This window comes from Notothenia rossii (genome assembly GCF_949606895.1).
Source record: "Notothenia rossii genome assembly, chromosome: 4".
Lineage (NCBI taxonomy): Eukaryota > Metazoa > Chordata > Actinopteri > Perciformes > Nototheniidae > Notothenia > Notothenia rossii.
Genome location: NC_136902.1, coordinates 59,090,665 through 59,117,138, shown reverse-complemented (window position 1 = coordinate 59,117,138; position 26,474 = coordinate 59,090,665). Strand labels below are relative to the sequence as shown.

At 40.5% G+C, this 26,474-nt stretch overlaps 2 protein-coding genes across 2 annotated transcripts in view; one reads left to right on the top strand and one right to left on the bottom strand.

The window, feature by feature from the left end:
* The first annotated feature begins 834 nt into the window (after window positions 1-834).
* The window catches only part of nf1a (neurofibromin 1a), a 117,396-nt gene continuing 91,756 nt past the window's right edge, over window positions 835-26,474 (top strand). Inside the window, exons 1-7 of the mRNA XM_079673791.1 lie at window positions 835-1,687; window positions 21,047-21,190; window positions 22,072-22,155; window positions 23,795-23,985; window positions 24,526-24,632; window positions 24,816-24,883; window positions 25,925-26,000. Coding sequence (XP_079529917.1) covers window positions 1,628-1,687; window positions 21,047-21,190; window positions 22,072-22,155; window positions 23,795-23,985; window positions 24,526-24,632; window positions 24,816-24,883; window positions 25,925-26,000 — 730 coding nt within the window. The 5' untranslated portion in view covers window positions 835-1,627. The remainder of the gene's footprint in view (window positions 1,688-21,046; window positions 21,191-22,071; window positions 22,156-23,794; window positions 23,986-24,525; window positions 24,633-24,815; window positions 24,884-25,924; window positions 26,001-26,474) is intronic.
* Window positions 8,841-11,048, bottom strand: LOC307034644 (E3 SUMO-protein ligase ZBED1-like). Its single transcript, XM_079673470.1, has 2 exons — window positions 10,774-11,048; window positions 8,841-10,108 (listed from the first exon to the last, which is right to left on the bottom strand). The coding sequence occupies exons 1-2, from the start codon at window positions 11,024-11,026 to the stop codon at window positions 9,081-9,083; spliced, it is 1,281 nt and encodes a 426-aa protein (XP_079529596.1). The 5' UTR covers window positions 11,027-11,048; the 3' UTR covers window positions 8,841-9,080.

Below are 26,474 nucleotides of genomic sequence, written 5' to 3'. Positions count from 1 at the left end.
TGGGGGAAATGTCCGGGCTGCACAGTAACCAGTACGGTAATAGCCTTTCAGTTCCCCCCAACAATTTGTATTGAATTAAATCAACATGGAACCAGTAATCATTAACTTTGTTTCCCCCGGCCCCTTATTGGAGAACACCCAGCTAGTAACCTAGCAACCAAGCTTCAGCTTGCGGCAGTCAGAAACTGATGTATCTTCGAATCTACTTACAAATTAATATGGGGAAGTGTCAGTTCAACCGTATTTGGTTGGAAAACATCTAATTTAGTGCTTGGTTGAAACCAGTGGAGGGGAACGTATTTGAAGCCCACCGCACCATTTGCAAAATAAATAAGCGTTTGTTTTGCTAATGTAGCGTTAGCTAGTGGAGCGTTAGCTAGTGCAGCAGCTCCCGCAACAACACCGGGGGACCTCCGGGCGACGTTTGGGTCTACGTCAAACCTAAAAGCGGAGGTGCTGTAGAGGCTAAATACCGTAGATAAACACCAATCATACAACAGCAACGATGAAATAGTGTAGCCAATTTAATTTAAGGGGTAATTTCTCAAAATGTTCCCCGTGTGGTTTATTCACCATTACAATAGCCCCACCTAAAATAATTTCCACCAGCCGCCACTGAAAACGCCACTGCGCCCTTGAAACAGACTAATATGGACAGTCAGTCAGGAAACATCACTTCAGACCCTTCACAATCTGTTGCAACAATATTTCATTTTTTTATTTGACTCTTTGTTTTGTCATCTTTACTGTTCTCAACGGTACAGTAGCTTCCTGAGTTGAGAGCAACGAAAATATAATTTCGTGTATATAATATTTTTTTCGTGTAATTTTGGTTATTTTATTTGTGGTGTTTATTTTCAATACTGTGTACATTTATTTCAAGAATGACTAAGATAGATTGAATAATGAAAACAGAAACATCCATTCTTAGCACTGAACACATTCTGATAGGCCTGATCTTACTTTAAGCATGCGCTGTAAACGATCTGCCACTTGCCAGAATTTCCTCCATTAGCAGCGGAAGTCATGAAAATCATGGTCAAAATAAAACAATAACATGAAAACTGTTGCAGTTCATTGAGAAGAACATCTACTCAAATTATTATGTGGGTTAATCCCTGCAAATCTGGAGGTTGTTACATCTAAACTACATTTTATTCTGCCTGAAAGCAGATAAAACCACAGAGGCTAAAACTACAGAAAACAGAAACGTTTAACAAACAGAGGTATTTTCTTGGCTGTTTTTTTCACGTTTATGTGTGAAGTGTTTTTTCTCCCTCTGTAGTCGCTTTATCATTCCCAAAAAACATCCATATTTGTATTTATTAATTCGAAAAACATTTCGTCAACAATCGTTACTTTGAAGATTTTGCCTGGAAGTGTTCCGTTTCATTCCCGCTAGCTTGACCCTGGTCTCCAACACCTCCCATCAATTTCTCTGAAGAAGACTTCCGGTGGTGTGTCATGGCGGTGGCATGGTGAAGCCTACAGAAAGGGAAAAATACTCGCCCCTTTCGTCCTTTCCCATCGATTCAGGGCAGATTTTCATTCATAAATAAGTCTGTCAAGCTTCGGCCTCACACCTTGGATTTAGCAGCCCAGAGTTGCGGTGTCCCTCCGCCCGGCCATGGCGGCTCACAAACCAGTGGAGTGGGTCCAGGCCGTGATTACTAGATTTGATGAGCAGGTAAGATGGGTTGATTCTGTGGAAGGGTGTAGCAAGCTTAGGTAGTCTCGAGGGCCCCACTACCCCGGCAAACGTTACATTTACACGGACGACGTTTTAAAATACAACATTTAGGGAGTGTTATCCCGTCGGGACTAGTTTTTCGACAGAAATGTGTTCTGTGTTGCTTGTCCCAGCTGCAAAACACTGAAGATGAGGTCTTTCTAGCTAGCTCCGTCTCCACGATCAATTAGCAGATGTATCCCGCATTTGTCCCGGGATTTAGACGGACTCAGCCGCCCCATTGCAAAAATAATACACAATAAAGCAACATGGCAGGGACATTTGGACTTGCTCATAAGCGTCTGTGTGTCAATTAAAGTTCCTAATCTGACATTTTCTTTCGTGCCAGCTAGGTAGCTAACATTAGCAGGCCTAGCTATCTAATGTAAACAAATACGATGTGACTGTGTTAGCACGCTGTATTCATATGAGCTATTGAGGTTAGAGTTATGTGAGGAAACATCAGCAGTAAGAGTGACTGCTGCTCTCCCTGCTAGCTATTTTTTAATGATCCATTATCATGTCAGTCTCCTTGATATTGCAGGTGAAACAACCATAGTGAATGGTGTTATTTTCTCACAAGGACTCTATCTTGAGATATATTTACCATGAGCAATCATTTTCATTGACTCATATCGAAACTGTGAATAGAAATTTCAACAGTGTTTGTAAAACTCCTCTGTTGTTAAATTAAACCTTAACTGAATAGCCTTCTGTAATAGTCAAGCTATGCAGCCTATATACCCAATATCAGAAATCACAGTCGGATATAGTTAATAGTTAATGTCCTCAACACTCGGTAATCCCAATCAGTTTGCATTTCTACTTTTTTTTGTCGTTTGAAGGGAAATACAAAATAATAAGTGACCACTGCTCTCCTTCCTAGCTATTTTTTTTAACATTCTTTATCATGTAGTCTGCTTGATATTGCAGATTAAATATCCATAGTAAATGTTTTTATTTCTCACAAGGAATCTATCTCTTGAGATATATTTTACATGGGCTATTACTTTAATTTTCTCATATTGAAACTGTTACTAAATGTCAACAGTGTTTGTATAACCTTAACTGAGGAGATTTCCGTAATAGTCAAGCTATGTTTATAACCAATAACAGAAATTACAGTCAGATGGAGTTAATAGTTCATAAATTTCCTCAGCACTCAGTAATCCCAATCAGTTTGCATTAATACAATTCTCTGTCGTTTGAAGGGAAATGTGACCGCCGGTTTGTGTGTGTTAAGTCTTTAAAAGTCTTGGTCTCTGGTGTAAAGTTCAACAGATCATGCACTGAAGCCAGGGTTTAGCCGCTCAGCTTGGATTACTACCATTGGTTTAAGGTGTTGTATCTGCTTCTTGGTTATTGTTATCCTAAGCCCCAACTAAATCCTTCCAGTCCCAATAAATATGCTATTTATTATTGACACCGAACAGTGTGTGGTAAATTAAAAGTACAGTCACACAACAGAAATGATATAGCCTGATCATAATCCTCAGACCATTGTATTTTTAAATGACGATGATGATAGTGACCGTGTTTATTTAAAACTATAGAATATATATTTGAATGTATTATTTTGTAGGTACAGTGTGTGTTTAGTGTTATGATTGGGTTATTGTGTGTGCCTAATGAAAGACATGTACCTGGTTGCTTCTGCATAGTGCTTTTTTGACCCTAGCAGAGGGGTGAAGTTTGAACCGGTCATGTCAAAAGTGTGATTGGTCAACAGTAAGAAGTATACGTGATGGTTTGGACAGTTTCTATTCTGCTCAAGGACTAATAATATGCTCAAGTTCATCGGCAGCAGCATCCAACTAACACCAATTTCTAATACAAACAAAAAAGAGGTCACCAAATTGAAAACATCTGGCCCTCATGCTGTTCATTTTAATTTTATTTGAAGTTGACATTGGGATTTTTAGAAAACAGATCAAGTCACGGGGCACTGGGCGCCATTTTTGAGAGTTTTTGTATCTAGACTGAAATCGGTTAAATTCACAATAAATGACTGCACTGATGTCACTGAATATTTTTCAAGACACCACATCATTGATCTTTGCCAAGATAACTGTCATTTACACATACAGTGGGGAAAAAAAGTATTTAGTCAGCCACCAATTGCGTTTTCACACACTGTTGCTGGTATTTTGGCCCATTCCTCCATGCAGATCTCCTCTAGATCAGTGATGTTTTGGGGCTTTCGCTGGACAACACAGACTTTCAACTCCCTCCAAAGATTTTCTATGGGGTTGAGATCTGGAGACTGGCTAGGCCACTCCAGGACCTTGAAATGCTTCTTACGAAGCCACTCCTTCGTTGCCCGGGCGATGTGTTTGGGATCATTGTCATGCTGAAAGACCCAGCCACGTTTCATCTTCAATGCCCTTGCTGATGGAAGGAGGTTGTCACTCAAAATCTCACGATACATGGCCCCATTCATTCTTTCCTTTACACAGATCAGTCGTCCTGGTCCCTTTGCAGAAAAACAGCCCCAAAGCATGATGTTTCCATCCCCATGTTTCACAGTAGGTATGGTGTTCTTTGGATGCAACTCAGCATTCTTTCTCCTCCAAACACGTCTAGTTGAGTTTTTACCAAAAAGTTCTATTTTGGTTTCATCTGACCATATGACATTCTCCCAATCCCCTTCTGGATCATCTAAATGCTCTCTAGCAAACTTCAGACGGGCCTGGACATGTACTGGCTTAAGCAGGGGGACACGTCTGGCACTGCAGGATTTGAGTCCCTGACGGCGTAGTTTGTTACTGATGGTAGCCTTTGTTACTTTGGTCCCAGCTCTCTGCAGGTCATTGACTAGGTCCCCCCGTGTGGTTCTGGGATTTTTGCTCACCGTTCTTGTGATCATTTTGACCCCACGGGGTGAGATCTTGCGTGGAGCCCCAGATCGAGGGAGATTATCAGTGGTCTTGTATGTCTTCCATTTTCTAATAATTGCTCCCACAGTTGATTTCTTCACACCAAGCTGCTTACCTATTGCAGATTCAGTCTTCCCAGCCTGGTGCAGGTCTACCATTTTGTTTCTGGTGTCCTTTGACAGCTCTTTGGTCTTGGCCATAGGGCTGGGCGATATGGTCTCTAAATGATATCGCGATATTTACGGACTATATCGTGATATACGATATATATCGCGATATTCTGAAATGTCCTCTGAAAAATATTTATTTTTTATTTTAATTAACCCTTTGATGTTTACAGTCACACCAGTATGATGATTCTAGTAGTCCCTGCAACATATGTCTGCATTAAAAAAATCGACTAATAATGAAGAAAATTAACACATTTGTTGCAATAGTAATTTATGCACTAACTACATTACTACTTGTACTACAACATTTGAATCATCAGTTCTTCCTCATTTTCCTCAATTGTTCATATTTGGTTTATTAAAATAATGATATTGTGGTCATTGTTCAAAAATGTCTGCTATTACTTTGAGTAGTATTATTATTATTAGTATAATGCGCTTTTTGTCTTCCTGTCATTATCAGGAATTAGACATGTAATGGCTATGTATTAGATTAGATTAGAACCTTCATTCTCCTAAACTGCTGGGACATTTACCTATAGCCAATACCTTTTATATTTTCTACTCTTCACTTACTTGTCAGCATAGGTCGGCATTGATGTACAGAGCCGACAGAAGACCTTGTTTATATTGGCATCATATTGAGAGGTGCAGTGACGCGTCCTAAAACCAGGAAGTAAGCTGCTGGTTCCCTCGACAAAAAAGCAATGGGATTTCTCCATAGGGTTTTGGAAAATAGCTGGAAATAAGGTCTGTGGAAAACAAACCTGTTTGATAAATGCACGTTTTGTTCAGCCGGATAATATCCACATGTCTACCCTACTTTTATAATTTTCGAATCATAAATCTAATCGATAGATTATAAAAGGGTTTTAGGACGCGTCACTGCACCACTAGAAAACAACTCCATCGATCAAGCTGGCTGAAACTTTCTCTCCCTCTTCTTCTCATGCTACCTGTCACTCTCCTTTAACTCCTCCGGTGACTTTCTTTTATTTGAAGATAGTTTTTTGCCCGGTGCTCACGGGCAAACGGGAGCCTGCTCGCGCTGGCTCCGCAACAAACAGCTGTTGCTGCGGAGCCAGCGCGAGCAGGCTCCCGTTTGCCTTTCACCCAACAACGACAACCGCCTCACGAAACGCTATGTTGTAACGTTAATAAACGAAACAATTTAACAACATTGCTTGTCAAAGTACCTATACCACTGGACAATTTTATTTTTTTTAATCAATATTTTTAGTGGCCCGAGCGGGCAAGTGGAAAGTACGTTATGCTGGCCCGGGGTGACTAAATAGTGCTTCCGAGCCAGCGGGCCATTTATAATGTCGAGCCCTGCTCTCTTTCACTGTGCATGTGTGTAATGTTTGTGTGCAAGTTAGACGGGGCCTGCGTGTGTGCCTGCGTGTGTGACTGTGTCTATGAGGGAGAAAGGAAAGCTCATTTTGGCCGCGGCGGGAAATTGATTTGACAACATAATACTCGATGTTCACGATGTGGTCATTTACGACATCGCATGGAGTGCAATCCACGATGTATCGTGTAAACTCGATATATCGCCCAGCCCTACTTGGCCATAGTGGAGTTTGGAGTGTGACTGTTTGAGGTTGTGGACAGGTGTCTTTTATACTAATAACGAGTTCAAACAGGTGCCATTAATACAGTTAACAAGTGAAGGACAGAGGAGGCTCTTAAAGAAGAAGTTACAGGTCTGTGAGAGCCAGAAATCTTGTTTGTTTGTAGGCGACCAAATACTTATTTTCCACCATAATTTGAAAATAAATTCTTTCAAAATCAGACAATGTGATTTTCTGGATTATTTTTTTCTTCTCATTTTGTCTCTCATAGTTGAGGTATACCTAGGTTGAAAATTACAGGCCTCTCATCTTTTTAAGTGGGAGAACTTGCACAATTGGTGGCTGACTAAATACTTTTTTGCCCCACAGTAAAAGGATAGGTGACAAGATGACATATGCACTATATAGCTAAAGGCCCTTTTAACATTTAAATACTTTGTTTAAAATGAAATGAACAACAACAACGTGAGCTTCCTCATTCACAACAAGCCAACTTACATGTATGGTGTTGTCTCTTAGCTGTAGCCTTCCAGTGAGCTGCTCTGTGGTGTCTTTTAGCCGCAAGCTCCTGGAAATCTATGCTGTGTTGTTTTTTAGCTGCAGCCTATTGATAAGCATCACTGTTTTGTAGGGATGTCCCGATCACCTTTTTTTGCTCCCGATCCGATTCCGATCATTTGATTTTGACAATTTGCCGATACCAATTTTTCCCGATCCGATCTTTATGCAATGCATTAAGAGAAAAAAAAGCATTCAAGTTGTCCCTTAAGGTTATTTTTTCTTATTTAAATTGGATATTCTATCCAACATGGATATAGCTTCTTTCTTTGAGCATTGGATCAAAACAAAATAAAGCTTTCAGTACTCTTTAGCTTACTGCTACAATTAGACACTGCGCCCTGCCCGCTCTGTTGCCAGATTTGAGAGAAATAAGCAACCAGGTCCAGGGCTCTCGACTAACTTTTTTCACCATCCTCCCGGAACCGTCCCGAAATACAATCTAAGCCGTCCCGAAATTAATGTGGACCGTCCCGAATTTAAAATATTAGTTTTTCTACTACTTATCATTAGTTAAAATCATTCAAAGTGACCTTTAACATAAATAAAACATCATACAAATCATTAGATGATAATTCATCAACCTTTTTATTTGAGTAAATCAGTCAATCACATGAACAAAGGCCAAATATATTTAAACAAACACACAAACGAGAAAATTACTCTAATATTGAATCAAATCAAGTTCCATCCAATTATCAAAAAAAATCCAACACTCTGTCCTGAAGACAGAACCCAGAGTAACCACTAACCAGGAGGACAGTCTGTAACACAGTCAGGAGACCTTTACAAACTGCCCCGCCCCCTCGCACACAGACGGGAGAGAGAGATCTCGTCTGGATTGGAAAGCTCAAAAATACATCATAGACGCATGTTGTAGTCTTATTGCATATTAGAAACGGAGTTGGATAAACTAAAACTGCCATATAATGTTTATGTGGCAATACTACATATGACATATATTTTTTAAATGTCTCCAGTACCGATAAAAAGTCAGATAACGTCGGAGCTTAACGTTAACACTGTCTGTAATAATTCCGGCCCGGGCGGAGCCCGTTTAATACCGGGGCTCGGTACCCATCCATACATGGGGAGAGGCGCAGCATATTGCTAAGGACTAAATACGATGGAGGGTTCTCATCTCAGTCTTATTACCCATAGGGGATGAAGAGGAGTAAGTAAATAAAGAGGCCGGCGCTCCAGGGTCTGGTTCTGCTGTGCGTTTTTGTGATGTAACGGTAAAACATTTCAGAATTCCTCCACGGGATACCATTGTCATTTTACATCACTCAACCCGCGAAATACACACACTCAGTACATAGCCTACTGTAGATAGACCCGCGAATTTGCGGGCCAGGAATTCGCGGGCACAGCCAGCTGTGCGGCTGGCTGACAGCACATGCTTGTGTGTGTGTGTGTGTGTGTGTGTGTGTGTGTGTGTGTGTGTGTGTGTGTGTGTGTGTGTGTGTGTGTGTGTGTGTGTGTGTGTGTGTGTGTGTGTGTGTGTGTGTGTGTGTGTGTGTGTGTGTGTGTGTGTGTGTGTGTGTGTGTGTGTGTGTGTGTGTGTGTGTGTGTGTGTGTGTGTGTGTGTGTGTGTGTGTGTGTGTGTGTGTGTGTGTGTGTGTGTGTGTGTGTGTGTGTGTGTGTGTGTGTGTGTTAGGGCTGGGCGATATGGACCAAAAGTCATATCCCGATATATTTAGGTTGAATATCGATATACGATATATATCCCGATATTTTTTCCGCAAAGTGAGAGCTGTGAAATGAAATGCTCAGTCAAAGTCAAAGCCAAATACGAGTAGTTTTATTGAAAACTCACTATAAAATGTAAACATAAACACTGTATAACAAAGCTCCGTAAGGTGCACTTTTAAATAAATAAAATATCTTAAATAAAATTAGCCTATAAAATAGGTAAATCTTTTTCTGAGGGCAGCATTTATATATAAAGAGATAACAAAATAAAGTGCTCGGTTTAAGAAAAACTTGTTTAAACATCAGCTTGAGATTACCTGTTTTTTTTTTTACTTAATAGCTTATCTGAACTCTCTCAACCAGTTGCACAAGAAAAAGACTGTAAACTCAGTAAACATGTTATTTTTTTGACTTCGATAACAGTAGTGCTGTCTTGAGGTAGACATTAGAAGACAAGCGTGTCCTCCTTCATTTAGGCCTAAAGGTTTTGTGCAAGAAACACTAGCCTGTCCACGGCATCCGGCTTCAGAGATGCTCTGTGGGAGGTCACAATATTCCCACTGCAGCTAAAAACCCTTTCGGAGGGTGAACTGGTAGCTGGTACCAAGAGATACTTTTTAGCCAGGTGGCTCAGAGCTGGAAAGACAACTGCATGTTCCTTCCACCACTTGAGTGGATCAGTGTCACTCTCCACACTTGCTGACTGCAAGTAACTTGACAGTTCATTTTCAATAGCGCCCCTCTTGGTTGGTGCAGTGGTGGTGGCTGTGCGCTGCTTGAAGAAGCTTGCCAGTGTCCTCTTAGCTTTTGGTGCACCTGCTGCTTCTCCATCTGCAGGCTCAGGCACAGTGGGCACATGTAGGTCAGGCGTCAGGTGACCGCTGCTCTGATCAGCCAGTAGTGTCTCCACCTCCAAGACAGCTCTGTGCTTCAATGCATCGACTTTTTCACTCGGGATGTAGGTGGCCCTGAACCGTGGATCCACAAATGAAGCCATCTCCAATAGGTCAGTAGTGGCTGGGTCAGAATACTTGCTGTTGAGGTACTCAACAATGCTGGTCTTGATTGATTTGCAAAGCTCACTGTCACCCTCTTCACATGCCAGGAGACTTTCTTTAAAAAGGTGCAGCACAGGTTTCACATAGGATAGAGTGACGTATTCCTCACCTGATAAAGCATCGGTAAAGTGCTGGAGAGGTTTCAGGACCTTTTGGACTGCTTCTAGGACCTCTAAGTCCTGCCAGGTAAGGATAAGATGCCTGGTCTTGTTGTCACCAGACAGGACTTTTGCCAGTGCGCCTTCCTGCTCCAGGACTCTCTGGATTATCTGCTGCTTTGATCCCCAGCGTGTGGCAGACTCGGTTATGAGTTGGTGACTTGGCAGACCCAGCTGAATCTGGACTTCAGCAAGCTGTCTCCTTTTCTTCCAGCTGTACGAAAAACAGCTTACAATTCTCTTGCACAGAGAAATGGCCCGGGTGACGCGCTTGTCATTCAAGCCATGTCCTGTCAAAATCATAAAGAACTATTAATCAAATGGGCATAAATATCAAATATTAGCCTATAATCAGTTACTTTCTGAATTTTAATCCTGTAAGTGATTTGTATGTATTATTATTTTTGTATAATTTATAAATTAGATTATACTGCATGTGCATTTACTCATGTTTTGTTCTTGTTGTTGTTATTTATGCTATATTTTAATGCTGCTTCATATTTCTACTCCACTAAAACTCCACAATGTTTAGGCCTACGTTTAGTCACTTTGCAGTGTGCTCTTTCAGGCCAGAGAAATCATAATAGCTAAATATTACCTTGATGATATCAACAGGCTAACCAGCATTTTAAAGTCATATTACCTCACCTTTACCAGCTGTAACATTAAAGTGGTAAACACATTAATGCATCCCTCATTCTTATCCAATAATCTAATAAATATGGTTCTGAAATCTACCTGTAGGCCTATTGTAAGTGATCTTACTTTTAGCACTTTAAGTTATTATTAATTTATTTAACCTAGCCTGAATGATTTTTTTTAACGGAGACCTGGCCATTGACCAAGACAGCAGCATAAAACACAAAGTTGCAGACAGACACACAAAGGAAAATGAGGAAAAACTAACATTTCAATATTTTTTTGTTTAAGGGAAAATATACTCCATTGCACTCACCGATAGCCAAGTGTAGTCTGTGACCGAAGCACTGCATCCTCAGCCACTTGTTCAGCTGAACTGCTTTCACGATGTTGCTCCCGTTGTCGGTTGTTATAGCAACCAGATGCTTTTCTTGAAGTTTCCAGCTTGCGATTGAGTCCTGCAGGGCCTCAGCTATATTCTCACCGGTGTGATCGTCGGGAAAATAACTTGTTTGGAGACAAGCTGTTTTCATCTCCCAGTCTTGCATGAAGTGAACTGTCACGCTCATATAAGGCTCACACGTCCTGCTTGACCACATATCGTTGGTCAGCGCAAAATGGGTGACGTTAGCGAGCCGGCCTTCAACGTTCTCATTTTCATTTCATTTCAAACCTTTATTTAGACAGATTAGTCCCTTGAGATCATCGATCTCATTTACAAGGGAGACCTGCATCATTTAGTTCCACATGAAACATAAAAACAACATACAAACAACAGAGGATATCATATTTACATATTCAACATTTACAAATACCCAGAGTGTCAGAAAGCATTTCATTTAGACATGCCTTAAATACATTCAAAGAAATAAAAATGCTCAATTTCAATTTTGCCTGTAGACTGTTCCAAGCAAGTGGAGCTGCGCACATAAAAGCTGTCTTACCTAAGACAGTCCTTACTCTTGGCACATCTAACAAGACTATATCCTGTGATCGCAGACAATAGCTGCTTGCAACTTTCTGCTTTATCAATGAACAGATATAATACGGGAGTTTGCCCAACATAGCTTTATAGATAAAAGTGTACCAGTGACTGAGCCTCCGTACAGTGAGTGATGGTAAACCTGCCTTGGTATACAATGTACAGTGATGAGTAAGTGCTTTACAGTTAGTGACAAATCTCAGAGCACTATGATACGCAGCATCTAGTTTGCTTAGGTAGTTGGCAGGTGCATTCATATACAGCAGATCACCATAGTCCAGCACAGGTAAAAAGGTCACAGTGACTAGCCTTTTCCTGGCCTCAAGCGAGAAACAGGACTTATTCCTGAAAAAGAAACCTAGCCTAACCCTCAGTTTTTTAAGCAGGTTATTGACATGAAGTTTAAAAGAGAGACAGTCATCAAGCAAGATACCAAGGTATTTGTAACAGGCAACAACTTCAAGTTTTGTTCCTTGCGTTGATACAATATCTAAAACAGGCTCTGGTGACTTTTTAGCTTTTGAAAAGAGCATTATCTTGGTTTTATCCACATTTAAAAGAAGCTTTAGTTCAGAGAGCTGAGTCTGAATAATGTTAAAAACAGCCTGTAATTTAACAACCGCCTCCTGAATGGAGGGACCTGCACAATACATCACGGTATCGTCCGCATAAAAATGTAAAGTAGCTTCATCCACATTTTCACCTAAACTGTTGATATATATGGAGAATAAAAGTGGACCTAAAACAGAACCTTGAGGAACACCATTAGCAATGTTTAACCACTCAGAAGACAGCCCATCAAAGTGAACACATTGGGATCTTTCAGAGAGGTAGTTCACAAACCACCCCACTGCATGGCTGGATATGCCAGTACTGAGTAGCCTCTGTTTTAAGACACGATGATCAACGGTGTCAAACGCTTTGGAAAGGTCAATAAACAGAGCTGCACAACTCTGTTTATTATCTAGCATACTAGTAATATCATTTACCACTTTCATTGTTGCAGTGATGGTGCTATGTTTCTTCCTGAAGCCTGACTGATGTTTAGACAGGATATCATTTATACATAAAAACTCCTTTACTTGTTCACTCACAAGTCGTTCGAGCACCTTAGCCAAAACTGACAATTTAGAGATTGGCCTATAGTTATTTAAAATAGTTGCCTCCCCTCCTTTCAGTAGAGGCAGGACATAAGCAGACTTCCATACTTTAGGAATTGTATTTGTGCTGAGGGAGAGGTTAAAAAGAGAAGTAAGAGGTGGAGCAATAAAATCTGCAGCTATCTTTAAAAAGAAAGGTTCTACGTTGTCCGGGCCAGCCGGTTTCTTAGGATCTAACTTGGATAAAGCTTCATGGACAATACCAACAGTTAAAGGAGTAAAACTGAAAGGGTTTTCCAGACCACATTGTTCAGAGTCAAGGACTGGAGCGTTCACAGAAGCAGAAGCACAGTCAGTGACAGAATCAAACAGAGAGCCACAAGAGACAAAATGCTTATTAAAGCAATTTAGCATGGTGGCCCTGTCTGATATAATGCCAGATGCTGTGGTGAGGTACGGAGGTAGCTCATTTGGGATATCACCAGTGGAAATCGATTTTATGGCTTTCCAAAATTTACTAGGATTATTCAGGTTTTCTGTGGTAACTGACAAATAGTACTTTGACTTAGTTCTGTCTGACTTCATTATACATTTGCGGCAGTGCTTCTCGTGCAAAATAGTTGCGACTGGGAAGCTCGTATCGCGGGTCCAGCTTTTTAATTAGCTCTTTGAACCCGACCTGTTCCACTGTTGCAACAGGGACCATGTCTTTGGCAATGTGAAAGGACACCGCCTTTGTTATTGAACGCCACTTGTCGCTTTTCCTCTCATACGGCACACAGCGGGAAAATGAAGCTTGCAGTGAGCTTTGTTTTGGGGCTGGAGCTTTATCGGGTTGGGGACGGCTTGTGCCTGTGGCTTCTGCAGCGCGCAGTTTCACACACTCTTCATATTGCACTTTGTGCCACGTTTTTAAGTGATAAAAAAGATTCGTAGTGCTTCCACCACTGGCTGCAATGTGCTTATGGCACTCCCTACATATAGCTTGGTTTTGTTGCTCGTCTGACAATTTGTATCCGAACCATCTCCAAATGATTGAGCCACTGCTTTTTCTTTTACCAACCAAGGGGCTATCCTCCGTACGCTCTGCAGACGTTGTTGCCTTCTCCATGTTTGTTAAAGAGTGCCGGAGTGTCCCTCCCCCTCCCCCTCTGTGCATGAAAGGGGAGGGGCGGAGCTGGGGCGCGGGAAGCAGTGCAGAGAGTTCCTATCAACGGAACGGCTTGCCTGAAGCAAGTATTACAGCGCAAATTTGAACTATATCGATATATGCGATATGGTCTAATTCCATATCTTATTTTTAAATATATCGATATATCTTAAATATCGATATATCGCCCAGCCCTAGTGTGTGTGTGTGTTTTGCGGGTTGCTAAATGTTTTGTGTGTTTATGTTGACAAGGAGGTTTAATAATTGTGTGCTACACACAACGTGCAGTCGATTTCATTTTCATCGCCGTTTGTAGTAGAGTTAGCAGGGTATTTTTATTTTAACTCTCGTCCCAAATTCGTCCCAAAATATTTTTTTATCCTCCCTGACACTATTTTTTTCGGCCCCGGGACGACGGGACGTCCTTAAGCTCGAGCCCTGCAGGTCTATGAAAACAAGCCCCAAAGAAGCAACACACACATGATGTTCTGTAATTTGAAACCAAAACTAAGGCCTCAGGATGACTTTAAGACTTGAACATGGTCATTTTTGTTTTGTAACATTGAATACAACATTTTAAAAAAAGTATTTAAAAAAAAATAAAAAAAAAATAAAATCCCGATCCCCGAATTTTTTTCTTCCGATCTTTTGAAAATCACGTGATCGGCTCCGATCACGTGATCGGATCGGGACATCTCTACTGTTTTGTCTTTAGCTCTAGGCTGCTAGTAGGGCTGTCCCGAATACCATTTTTCGGGCTCCGGATATTCGGTAGTAATCAGCAGCGAACCGCTTCAACACATGTATTTCGGTTTATTCACGGCATTCATTTTGTTATTCTACAGTATTGTTGTCTTATAGTTATTTGTTAATGTAACCCAATTTGTGTTCTTTGAAATTGAAAAGGATATTGCATTGTGTTTGTTTGTTTCGTCGCAGTTGTAGGCTATATGTCTTAAGTGTAATTTGACTTGGCTTCCTATTTTTTATGGACATGCTTTTATTATGAAGGAGAATTAGCGCTGTCTACAGGAAGTTGTTGTTGCTATGGAAACAACGTGACTGAGAAACGTCATATCTACATATAAAGACGGAAAAAATAAACGATAACGTTTATGGTTAAGTGTTAGCACCCCCTGAAGAGGCACAAGCTCTTACGTTGATATTGGAGATTTCAATAAATTCAATAAAAAACAAAAACAAACGAATATCCGAATAACGAAATTGAAGTACTCCAACGAACGAATATTCGGGTACAGCCCTAGCTACTAGTATTCTTCGCTATGGTGGCTTTTAGCTGGATGCTACCACCAGCTCTGCTGTGGTCTTTTTTTTAGCTTACCATTAAGCTGCACTGTGGTGTTTTTTGGCTTTAGCCCACCTGTAAGTTGTGCTGGGTTGTATTTGAGCCACATCCCACCTTTAAGCTGTGCTGCATTGTCTCCTAGCTGCAGGCTCTCTGTACTCTGCTCTTGGGTATCTTCTAGCTAAAGTCTACTGGTAAGCTAGTAAGTTGTTTATTCCTTCGACATGCGCAAGTAGGAGCGAAAGAGGAAAAAAACGACTTGGATAATGGTGTTCCTGCTCTTTATTCAGATTGAATCACAAACCTTGTTTTGATTGATTTTCAAATTAGAATCCCGACATCTTTAAGTAAGTACAATGCTATGCAATTCAAATATTTGACGATTAAATATTATCACAAGTTCCACATACTTGGTGATTCGGTGGATTTCAGCCACATCTAATGGTTTTGTTTCACGTCAAACTTCTATTTCCAAGGTCAAATATTCACCTTCAAGCCAAATGAGCAGCCATAGAATCATTGCAAGGAGAGCCAGGCTTATTTTTCAAATACGCTTAATTCATCACTCAACAATGATGACTTTTTCTACCTGCCCAAAGATTCTGATCCCATTTGGAGAAAGCAATTCAGAGATGTGGCCATGGATGTATAATAAGAACTGGATGTGGTGAGCCTCATTTTGGCCATCAGTTTTTTTTCTGTGGAAAAAGAAAGTCTGTTAAACGGTTACAACAACACCTTGAACAAAAAAAAAGGTATTTTGACTCTTTATATTATGTATTTAATACAAAATAACAAAAACACCTGTTAATACCAACAGCACCACAAAAGCTACATCCTTCAAAAAGCCATGCAGTTGATTCAATCCCTCTCTAAAACAGTATCAACATAATAACCTCCTGGAAGGAGGGATTTATTGCAGCAGGACTTTTGTATTAGACTGCATATGTTTAAGCTAGTGTACCTAATAAACTGGACACTGAATGCATGTGTGACCTTTGGAGGAATGGCTGGGCCTAGCTGTGTGAAACAAAGAGCTCACTGACCGCGCTGTGCTGCACTGGACTGCAAACAGAGGCCTGGCCTGTTTTACATCGTATATTATGCGCATGTGATGGTGTGACAGTCTGACTTCATGATAGAACCATAGAGCTGTATTGAGTTCCTGTCCCATGGCTTTCAATTAGGAGTCCAATTTTTTTGGCCTGGTACAAATGACGATTGTTGGGCAGAACTTTGGTCTAGGGAAATATTCAGTCAAAACAGCGTAAAGTGAATTACTTTTCCATTTTACGCAACATAAAGAGAGAATTGTCATTTCTGAGATATGGCGCCCCTTCAGTTTCAGAAGGAAATTCACTTTACAGCTATTTGAGCAGCTGTTCAATTGCATGTTTGTGTTATGATCTCATTACTTGTAAACAAAAACCAGCAAGATTTCAAATTTGATCACATTACTTGTAAAATAAAAAATAGCAAATATCATCCAGTTTTGTCAGTTTACTGCCATAAAGGCTTACACACTTCTCCCGTGAGATCTTAACCACTCACCAAAGTCACATGGGGCAAGAACAGCGATGAGTAACCCTATTACAAGTGAATGTAGCATCATAATGATTTTGTAGATGTCTTTTTAATATAGAACATTTCATTTTGCCTTTACTAGGCTTTACTGTTATGGCATCACAAAATAAAAATGTATATTTTTGAACAAAAACTTTGAACATTATGTTGGAACAATGGATTGCTGGTTACAGAAAACACAAGATGCAGTTTTTCAGGATTTCACAGTACAGCATTTTGAGTTGTCATATTTACTCATACCAAAAATGTTTATTCACCAACATTTCCGTAATTGCTTCTTGTTTTTTAACAACAAAAAGCAATTACTCAATATTTATTGCAGGCATTTCACGTCAAAAGCCTTTTAGGCAAGCAAGGTGTTTAATGTGAAATATCAGACCACGATTGGAAGTTATTAATAGTGAATGAAAAGTACAAAAGCACTAGAAATTATACGTGAATGAAAATAATTTTGGGTGTATAGAACATGACAGTTGTTTTACTAATGGAAATATAACTGTGGATACTCACAATGTTCTCAAGCTATCAATATGAAAAATAAACATGAAGTAAGTGATATCCTACAAAAGAACAAAATGAATTGAAGAAGATGAGTAAAAAAGAGTGGGCACACTGAAATATGATCAATGATAATACGACTTTACATTGTAAATTAGTGAGTACGGCCTGTCTCCTATATAAGGCCAGGTTCTCTCTGCAGTTAAAGGTGGGGTAGGTAATTTTGGAGAAACCAGCTCGAGTGCGCTAGAATTTGAAAATACACAGGCGGAAAAAAATCTGCCACTTCCTTACAGAGCCGCTCCTCCAACACACACGAACGCGCACATGACCAATGAGGGCACGAGATAAGTTTTTGCACAGATGGAAGGCTGACAGGCAGGTAGGCCATCCAGTTACTTTAGCCGGGCCGGCTAAAATGATTGGTTGTGCTTTTTACAGCGCTAGCGCTACAGCTTCCACAGATGACCTTTTTTTTATGGATTTTTTTTGTCAAAGCACTTAAGATATTCATTGCTATCGGGATGTTAAGAGCATTCCATGGAATATAACAAAAAGTGTATCTCGAGCCGGTTTCTCAAACTTACCTGCCCCACCTTTAAGGTGAATAAAGACCTTGACCAATATTTAGGAGTTTAACATTAGTATATTTAATTCAATTTATCTTCACTTCCTACGAGGTGGAAGTAATGGTTCTCATATTATAACTTTATCAATAAATAATGTTTTGTGAATAAAATAAACAATACCAAAGGATTTAGGGATTTGACCCCTAATTATGGGCTCAGAACAGTCTCATAATACAGACATGCACACAGAAGGATTCACACTTTTATTTCATGATCCGCAAAAGGATTCACACTTGTATTTCCGGATCCACACTTGTGTTTTTCAATGCACACACAAATGTGTTCCGTTTCATATACATGTAAATAAAATCCAAATACTGAAAAAAGTTTTACAGATATATTTTTGATCCTCACATATTTGTTTTCCGTTTAAAACCTCTGCACCTGCAAACACAAACTGCTTTCTGTGCATGGATCGCTGTGCATTCGTGTGTGGGTTTTTTGAGACTCCCCTGACGGTCAGCCGATTCGTACTTGTAATTTTTTCTATCTATATCCAATCAGATGTCTCCTCAATTCTAAGCCAATCACATTTAAAGCCTGCCTGCTCTAATCTCAGGACACCTCCACTCTCAGTACATTGCCACTTTCCGAACAGGAAATGCACGCAAATACAAGCCTTTATATTATTAAGGTACAGCGCCACTTTCCGAACCATTGATGAATGCTTGTGTACACAAAAACGGCAGGTAAAACCGTTTTAAATGTGTGTTTCCTGTATGGCGAACATGGCTGCTTTATTTATGTCTGTATGAAGTTGTTGTGAGTGTGGAGGGAGCAGCTACAGGTTAGCTTAGCCTAATCGATCAGTGCACTACGAAGCCAGTGCTACTAGACAGTGAACTGTAAAAAGGGGGGATCCCCGCCGGTCATTATCGGCCGATATTCACTCTTAATAGTTTGATCGTTGCTCTCTATAAAGGCCGATCAGGAGAGCTGGATCTGATCGATATGGACATAAACGCGAGTGAAGTGTAACCGGACGCGAGAGAGAGATCAGATCAGCTGCTGGGTCTGACGGAGACACCAGCTCTGCATGATCACCTGAAGCTCCGCCCTCTGTTTAGCGAGCTGACCGGACTGCGCAAAATGCGTATATGAAGTGTCATGAACGCAAGAAATCATACCCTCGTGGGGGTGCGCTCATGTGATTGGCTTAGAATGAAGGAGACATCTGATAGAAAAAATTACAAGTACGAATCGGGTGAGCGTCAGGGGAGTCTCAAAAAACCCACACACGAATGCACAGCGATCCGTGCACAGAAAGCGGTTTGTGTTTGCAGGTTCAGAGGTTTTAAACGGAAAACAAATATGTGAGGATCAAAAATACATATGTACAACTTTTTTCTGTGTTTGGATTTTATTTATATGAAACGGAACACATTTGTGTGTGCATTGAAAAACACAAGTGTGAATCCTTTTGCGGATCATGAAATACAAGTTTGAATCCTTCTGTGTGCATGTGTGTATTATGAGACTGTTCTGAGCCCATACCTAATTTCTTCAAACATAATTTTGTATAGCATCGCTTGGATATATAGAGAGGCGAAGTCCCTCCCCTTCCGGTGGACCTCCATGGGACCTTATTTCAGAAAAAGTATGTATTGAAGTCAATGCAGTGTGAGAAAAAGTTTTTAGAGAGTACTTGTCCATGGACAAGTGAGTTTGGCAATTTACTTGTCCGAATACATTTTTCACTTGTCCAGAATGGAAAATATGGCAACACACATGCTGCAACCTGCCTGTGAGACAGAGTCCAACCACACATGTCCAACACTATAGGCCTAATAATAATAATACATTATTTTCATAGCCTATAGGCGTACGCTTTTCTACAACTTAAAGAAGCTTGCACGCTTACACATGTCCTGCAATACACATGTTTGTACACTGTTTGTAAAAGTAAATAAATAGTATGTTCATTTCAATAATGTACTTTCTATACCCTGCTTCATAAACAATACTGACATCCCTGTGCTCCTCCGAGTCTGGGGGTCCGGGGATGTGAGGAAAACGCGAGGACACAGACAGGGAGGCTGTTTCACTTCATAAAGGAAATGGCGGTCAATATTAACAACACAGGAGCTAAAACGCTTAATAATCTTCATTACGTGTTAAAGAAAGAACATAAGAAAGTTTGACAAAGATGAGGCTGTTAAACGGGCAGCGGATCCGCTGTGTGTAGAAAGAGAGAGAGAGAGAGAGAGAGACGCTGAGCTGCAGCGATCAGCTGATCCGGAGCATAGAGAGAGAGCTGCGGTCCGCGGGGTTCGGCCTCGCGTCCTGTCCTCACAACTCTTATTAATCCCGAGACCTGACAATTGTTATTTGTTCCTACTCGGAACCGAGTTTTGCTTCCCAACCCTGCCACTGTGCTACACGTCCCGCCACGCCATGCCCATGTCTCAGTACAGAAAGCGGCGAGATGCATTTCCTTAGGAATTGACAAGCAGAACCGAAACTAACATTTCTAAACGAACAATGTCGGACACGGACAATTTGCGAATGAGTTCTGCCTTTTGTAAACTTAATTTGTCAATAATTTGTCAATAAATGAGGGCGAAAAACGTCACTTGTCCACCGGACAAGTCAATTACAAGATCTACTTGTCCGTTATTGTAAATAACACGTCCCGGACGGTGGGACGTGTGCTTTTTCGCACACTGCAATGGCGAGAGAAAGATTATCTTTCGATCCCGTTTTAATTGTGCCACAAATTACACATGATGTTTGTCAATAAAAAAAAAAAAAAATGCTGGGCATGTTGAGAGCTGCACATACACAAAAGGGGAGTTACTCGGTACCGTAAGACCCAGCATGCGGACCGGCTTTACAAGGTTTCGGTGAGTAACAAGAGTGTAATGTGTAACGTTAATGACATCACTTACGCGACTCTGGGATTTGTAGTCTTTCTAGTTGCGTATTTTTCATAGTCTTATATTTCAACAGTTTTATGACAAACTGACTTTTTTGACATGGACATTTCTTTTTAAGATTGACAAACATCGTATGTGTAATTCGTGGCACAATTCAAACAGGATCGAAAGATAATCTTTCTCTCCCCATTGACTTCAATACATAATTTTTCCGAAATAAGGTCCCATGGGGCGGAAGTGAAACTCCAAACACTTTTGATGAGCTTTTAATAAAAAAAATTCTAGTATGACCAGAATTTAAATACTACAGTATGCGACGATTGCTGTACAATACGAGTATCACAATGTTATAAAATACATTATAATATTCCGTAATGGTAAATTGACTACACCGTAATGTGATACCATGATTTGTGTGTTATCTGCATCATCATCATTCTTTCTTTTCTTTTCTTTTCTTTCAGCTTCCCATTAAAGTTGGACACCAGAACACCCATACCAAAGTCAGCACAGAGCACAACAAGGAATGTCTGATCAACATTTCCAAGTACAAGTTCTCCCTCGTCATCAGTGGCCTCACCACCATCCTCAAAAATGTCAACAACATGGTGAGTGGGGTTCATCGTAGTAAATCTCTCCTAGTTCTAGTTGTCTCATTTATGCCGTGTTTCCACCACATGGTATGGCTCTCTTCGCCTCTATCTTTTTTGGTGTTCCACTAGGGATATACCCTGGACCCTGGAACTTTTTAAAGTACAACCTCAGCCCACTGAGCCATTAATAAAAGGTGTTGGTATATCACTGCAGGAGTGCAGGTCATTCATTTAGTCGGAGCGTCGTCACGAGACATTAAGCACAACTGTGTTTATGAATAGCAACCATCTTTTTCACTCAACCCAGATTGAACACAAATGGTAGCCAGTCAAAACAACGCTGTATACTACCAGGCCCCCAGAAAGCCATCCGGGTGCTGGAGCACATTTTTGTAGTGGCCACATTGGTGTTATAACCACTGTGACAGTCTGTGAAGTCATTGGCATCAAAAAGACTATTTCCCTTTGACTTAGGGATTTCTATAAAATAGTTTTTTTTTAAACTAAATTATATACCCAATACAAACACTTGAATAGCCCTTATTTAAACCATTAGATCCTTGTCTAGAGGTTGTAAAGTGCCCCCGTATTTTTCCCATATAGTTCCGTTAGTGCCTGGAATTTTGCGTTCACACCAAAAAGAGTAATTAGTTCCGAGAATTTACTATAGATTATAATACCAATCCATCCAATCCGTTATCCCTGACCCAAAAAACATAAATCCAAATATATTTTCTGCTTTTCTTTCTTGTTTATACTTTGATATTGTAATGAGGGCATTGTGATGCTGTTCATTAATATGACTGAGGCAGCAACTCCCAACCTTAGGTTTCCTAATGCTGTGTCTTAATGTCTTAATGCTGATTTAATGATGTTCTGACTGATCTTCTTCACAGCGGATATTTGGTGAAGCTTCGGAGAAGAACCTCTACCTCTCCCAGCTCATCATCCTGGACACCCTGGAGAAGTGCCTGGCTGGGGTGAGTCTTCCCTCTGAACACCCTGTCTGGGGCTGTCAGATGGAAACAATTGAAGTTTTAAAACTTAGCTTTAAAGACTAAGATCCATGCCATTACAAGCCCTGTGTTGGGATTAGGTTGTTGCCTACGATCCTTGTGCTTTGCAATGAAATCAAACTCAAAAGATTCAGTATCTCTGCTGCTGTGTTTGTGCTCACCCAGACACAAACCTCTGGTAATGTACTTATCCTCCATCAATCACGCTCTCCTCATCCCTGGGAGGTTCCTCAGTGAACCAGCAAACTGGGATTACATATGCAGGCGTTTGGTGGGAGCCGATAATCCGATGGGAACTGCTCTCTGCTTCCTGTACAGTTTTTAGCATTAGCATTCACATTCAGATAGAAATATCTCTATTTTTGCGAGAGAGTTGTGCTGCTGATAGAGTGGTCCAGGAATGAGTCCTAAACCCGGTAATGAGTTAGTCTTTTAAGATAACTCTTTTGTTAGCGATTGAAATTAAGTCTGTGGTTAACAGAAGCTGGAGAGATGTTCACATTTCGTTCTCCGTCATAACACAAATCCACCATTAGACAAGCATTGTCGAAGTCAAAGCTTTTGAACATGATGTTAGCTTTTGACTTCTGGCAATTGCATCTAACTTCAACTATTATAAAAGTGTTGTTATTATGAGGAGATTATCCTTCCTATAATATTGAGTAATGAGTCCATACCAATGGACATGGGAAGAAGTGTCTGGTTAATCGCATGATTGCGTATTGGTTAAAAATAGGGTAAATAAGTGCCTGTCTGTGGAAACTACATAAACTTGGTCATTGTGAAGCCTCATTTTGATATAAAAACTGTATTCTGTCAGTCCAAACAAAAACACAAGGTCATATGATAATATGACCTTGTGCTGATATTGGCCCACAATGCCTATATTGTGAATGCACGATGAAATTGAATTTCTCAGAAAATGTTGCTGAGGAGCACCCTAACACTTGGAAGAACTACAGTGGTTTACAAAAGATCCATAGCTAACATGCTGAAATAAAAAAAATCTGTATTAATGTGTAATATAGCACACAGGTTTCGACATTATCAAAAACGAGATGACCTGTGCCAGGAAAAGTTACTTCATTGACCAGCGTAGATTCGCTGTAGGTGGCCACATGTGGCTATAGAGATATTTTTACTTTTTAGAAAAGCGCTGGTGACGTTTCTATAGAAATGTTTAGGAGAATCTTGTTTTGACTGTGTCATTCAGATGGAAACTATCATAGCAAAGACCAAAAAGGCCAGTTTTCTGACGGACGGACTTTAGATGTCGCTGTCTGTGAGTTTTGACTCGTATCAACCTTGCGGGAGTGGCCCACTTAGCTCTACGGCTGTCAGATTGAGCGGTGAACCTAATTCAAACAAAATGTGAGAGGAAGAATCTTCCGGAAGTCAAACAAATAGATGGATTAAAGACAAGAGGGCGAAGCTAGTCTGTTTAACAAGAGCCGTGATATGTTGTCGAGATATAGTTGTGATATGAAGGGCGGTTGTGTTTGATAAAATGGTGGGAGGATGCACAGCCCCTTTCTGACAGATAAAGACGCCATGTGGACTTTTCCACTGACTGTCTTCCTGCTCTCTGCACCCCCCTCCTCAGCAATCCAAAGACTGCTTGCGTCTGGACGAGACCATGCTAGTGAAACAGCTGCTGCCGGAGATCTGCCATTTCATCCACACTTACCGCGAGGGCCACCAGCACGCCGCCGAGCTGCGGGCCTCCGCCTCAGCCGTCCTCTTCTCTCTGAGCTGCAACAACTTCAACGCCGTCTTCAGCCGCATCTCCACCAGGTAGCTCACAGCAGCATGTGTTCCCTCAAGAACGGCCACATCTCAAATGTTTCTGGAAGCTTTGTTGATATTTGCCAGAGCAGTATTAACCACCTCTGATATTATTATGTGCTAAAAGAATTGGGGGGCGTCTAGTAGTATCCCTTATCTTGATTATCTGCAGTTTCCAATGGAACATTTTGATACCACTAATGTACATAAAAAAACCTCCATATTATCCTGTGCTTTAATGTGTGTTTTATTTCAATTGTATTATTTAATGTGTTAAAAAATAGTTTTTTTTTTTCATTATTTAAGTCCCTACATTTAGCATTTCAACTTAAATCAAATACCCAGAATACTTTTATCCTGGAGAACATTTTATTCCGGTTCAAACGTAAACTATTTTTAAATATGTAAAAATATGAACATAAATAGTAAGAATGCGCAATAAAAATATAAAATGTAGAAAAAACAAGATTTATATTTAAACATAAGAAACACAAGAAGGTAAAATATGTTGAACTTCTTGACATCTTTGACTTTGCTGTGTCTCCTCAGGCTACAGGAGCTCACGGTGTGCTCAGAGGACAACGTGGACGTTCACGACATCGAGCTGATGCAGTACATCAACGTGGACTGCTCCAAGCTCAAGAGACTGCTTCAAGGTGAGCTTACTGTTCATACAGCTTTACACTCTTCTTAAAGGAAGTGTGACGTTTCAGTTGGCACACATTTAGTCGGTTTCTTCTTCTGTAAATAATTCCTGATCTGTTACAGAAATGACCAAGAATGCTTTTGTTGTTTATTATTTTTGTGATGTATTCATTCTGTTTTCTTTCTTTTTCCAGAAACTGTGTTGAAGTTTAGAGCTCTCAAGAAGCCTGCCCAGCTAGCAGTCATCAACAGTTTAGAGAAGGTACTCACCATCTTGTTACCCAACCTGTAATCTCTATAGGCGCGTTCACACCGGAGTACTTTTACCCGTACTTTTCCCGTTTAGTTCCGTTAGTGCCTGGAATTTTGCGTTCACACAAAAAAAGAGTACTTAGTTCCCAGAACTTTTACCCCCATTTTTAGTGACTGCTAGAGAGGTGGTACTATCCTGGGGAGAAAAAAGTACACATTTTTATTGGTTGGGCGAATTGCAAACCACGCCCCATAAAACTCTGAAAAGTGTTGTGAAACCGCCATTGTATTTGCTGGCATTAGCATTATTAGCAATAGCATTAGCCCAAACGCAGAAACGCAGAGAGAATAACTTATGGCAACACAGAAAAAAACATGGGAGTGATGAGGAGGTTTCGGCATTCTGGCGATTTACTCGGAAGGCTTCAGTAGAAGCTGCTGGGAGTCCCAGCAGCTTCTACTGAAGCCAGTCCCCAACTCCGGGGACTTCCGGCCGGGGACTTTGGGTGGCAGTATAAGCCGTGAAGTTGTTTGCGGCCTGCCAGTAAACCCAAAGCCGAAGAAGAAGAAGTGACGTCAGCGGCTTAATTTGCATAATCCTCCCCCAGGGACTTATTCCGGTGTGAACGCGATCTGTACTTAGTTCTATGGGGGTACTAAGTACAGCAAAGTACTTGGTGTGAAAGCAGCTTATGATATTTAACCCAACTTTCAGCAATATCTGCTGCCTTATGTTTTCCACAGGAGCAGCTCCAGTATGAATTAGCCTGTGCTACATTAGCATTTTATGCTATTGATTACTATTGTTATGGCATGTAGTCACTCAAAAAGTGTTGTGGGCGGAACATTGAGTAAGTCTAAAGAGAAGAGATTACATTTGTAATACCGATATTTGAAACCATGCAGATTCTTGCAGCAGATGACCGATCGACCCCTGTGCCCTGATGAATGAATAGCTGAAATAATAAGGCAGCTTTAACCCCTGTTACCAAAGAAGCGTGGTGGTGGAGTGTAAAGTTCCTCTTGTACTCACACTGTTCTCTCTCGACAGGCGTTTTGGAACTGGGTGGAGAATTACCCAGACGAGTTCACCATGCTCTACCAGCGCCCCCAGGCAGATATGGCAGGTAGGAACAACATTTGTTCTGACTTGGACTGAATCTCTGCACCTCTCACACATGGCCTACAATTTGATTTGAGTTGATTGAAATGTCTGTTATTATTAAATATTAGAGTTCTACGGTACAATTGGTTTATAAAAGTGCATTCAAACCAAACCAGTCATCAATAAATTCATGTTGGTACTAGATGAAAAAATATTTATTTTCAAGGCCTTGTTTCAGACAAAAAATATGTTCATTGTGAAAGTTGTCTGAAAATGAAATCCTGTTCATAGAGAAGTCTCTATAATTCAATATTTGATTTATTACATGCATTTACTGACATATTTTATGTCAGTAAATGTCTCGTCAGAATCAGAATAACTTTATTCGTCAGAGGGGAAATTCACAATTCGTAAGATTCGTAACCACAGATCTCATTTCAGGACGAGGTTATTATTTTAGCGTTAAAATGTCAAATCATTTCCAAAACAATTCTTT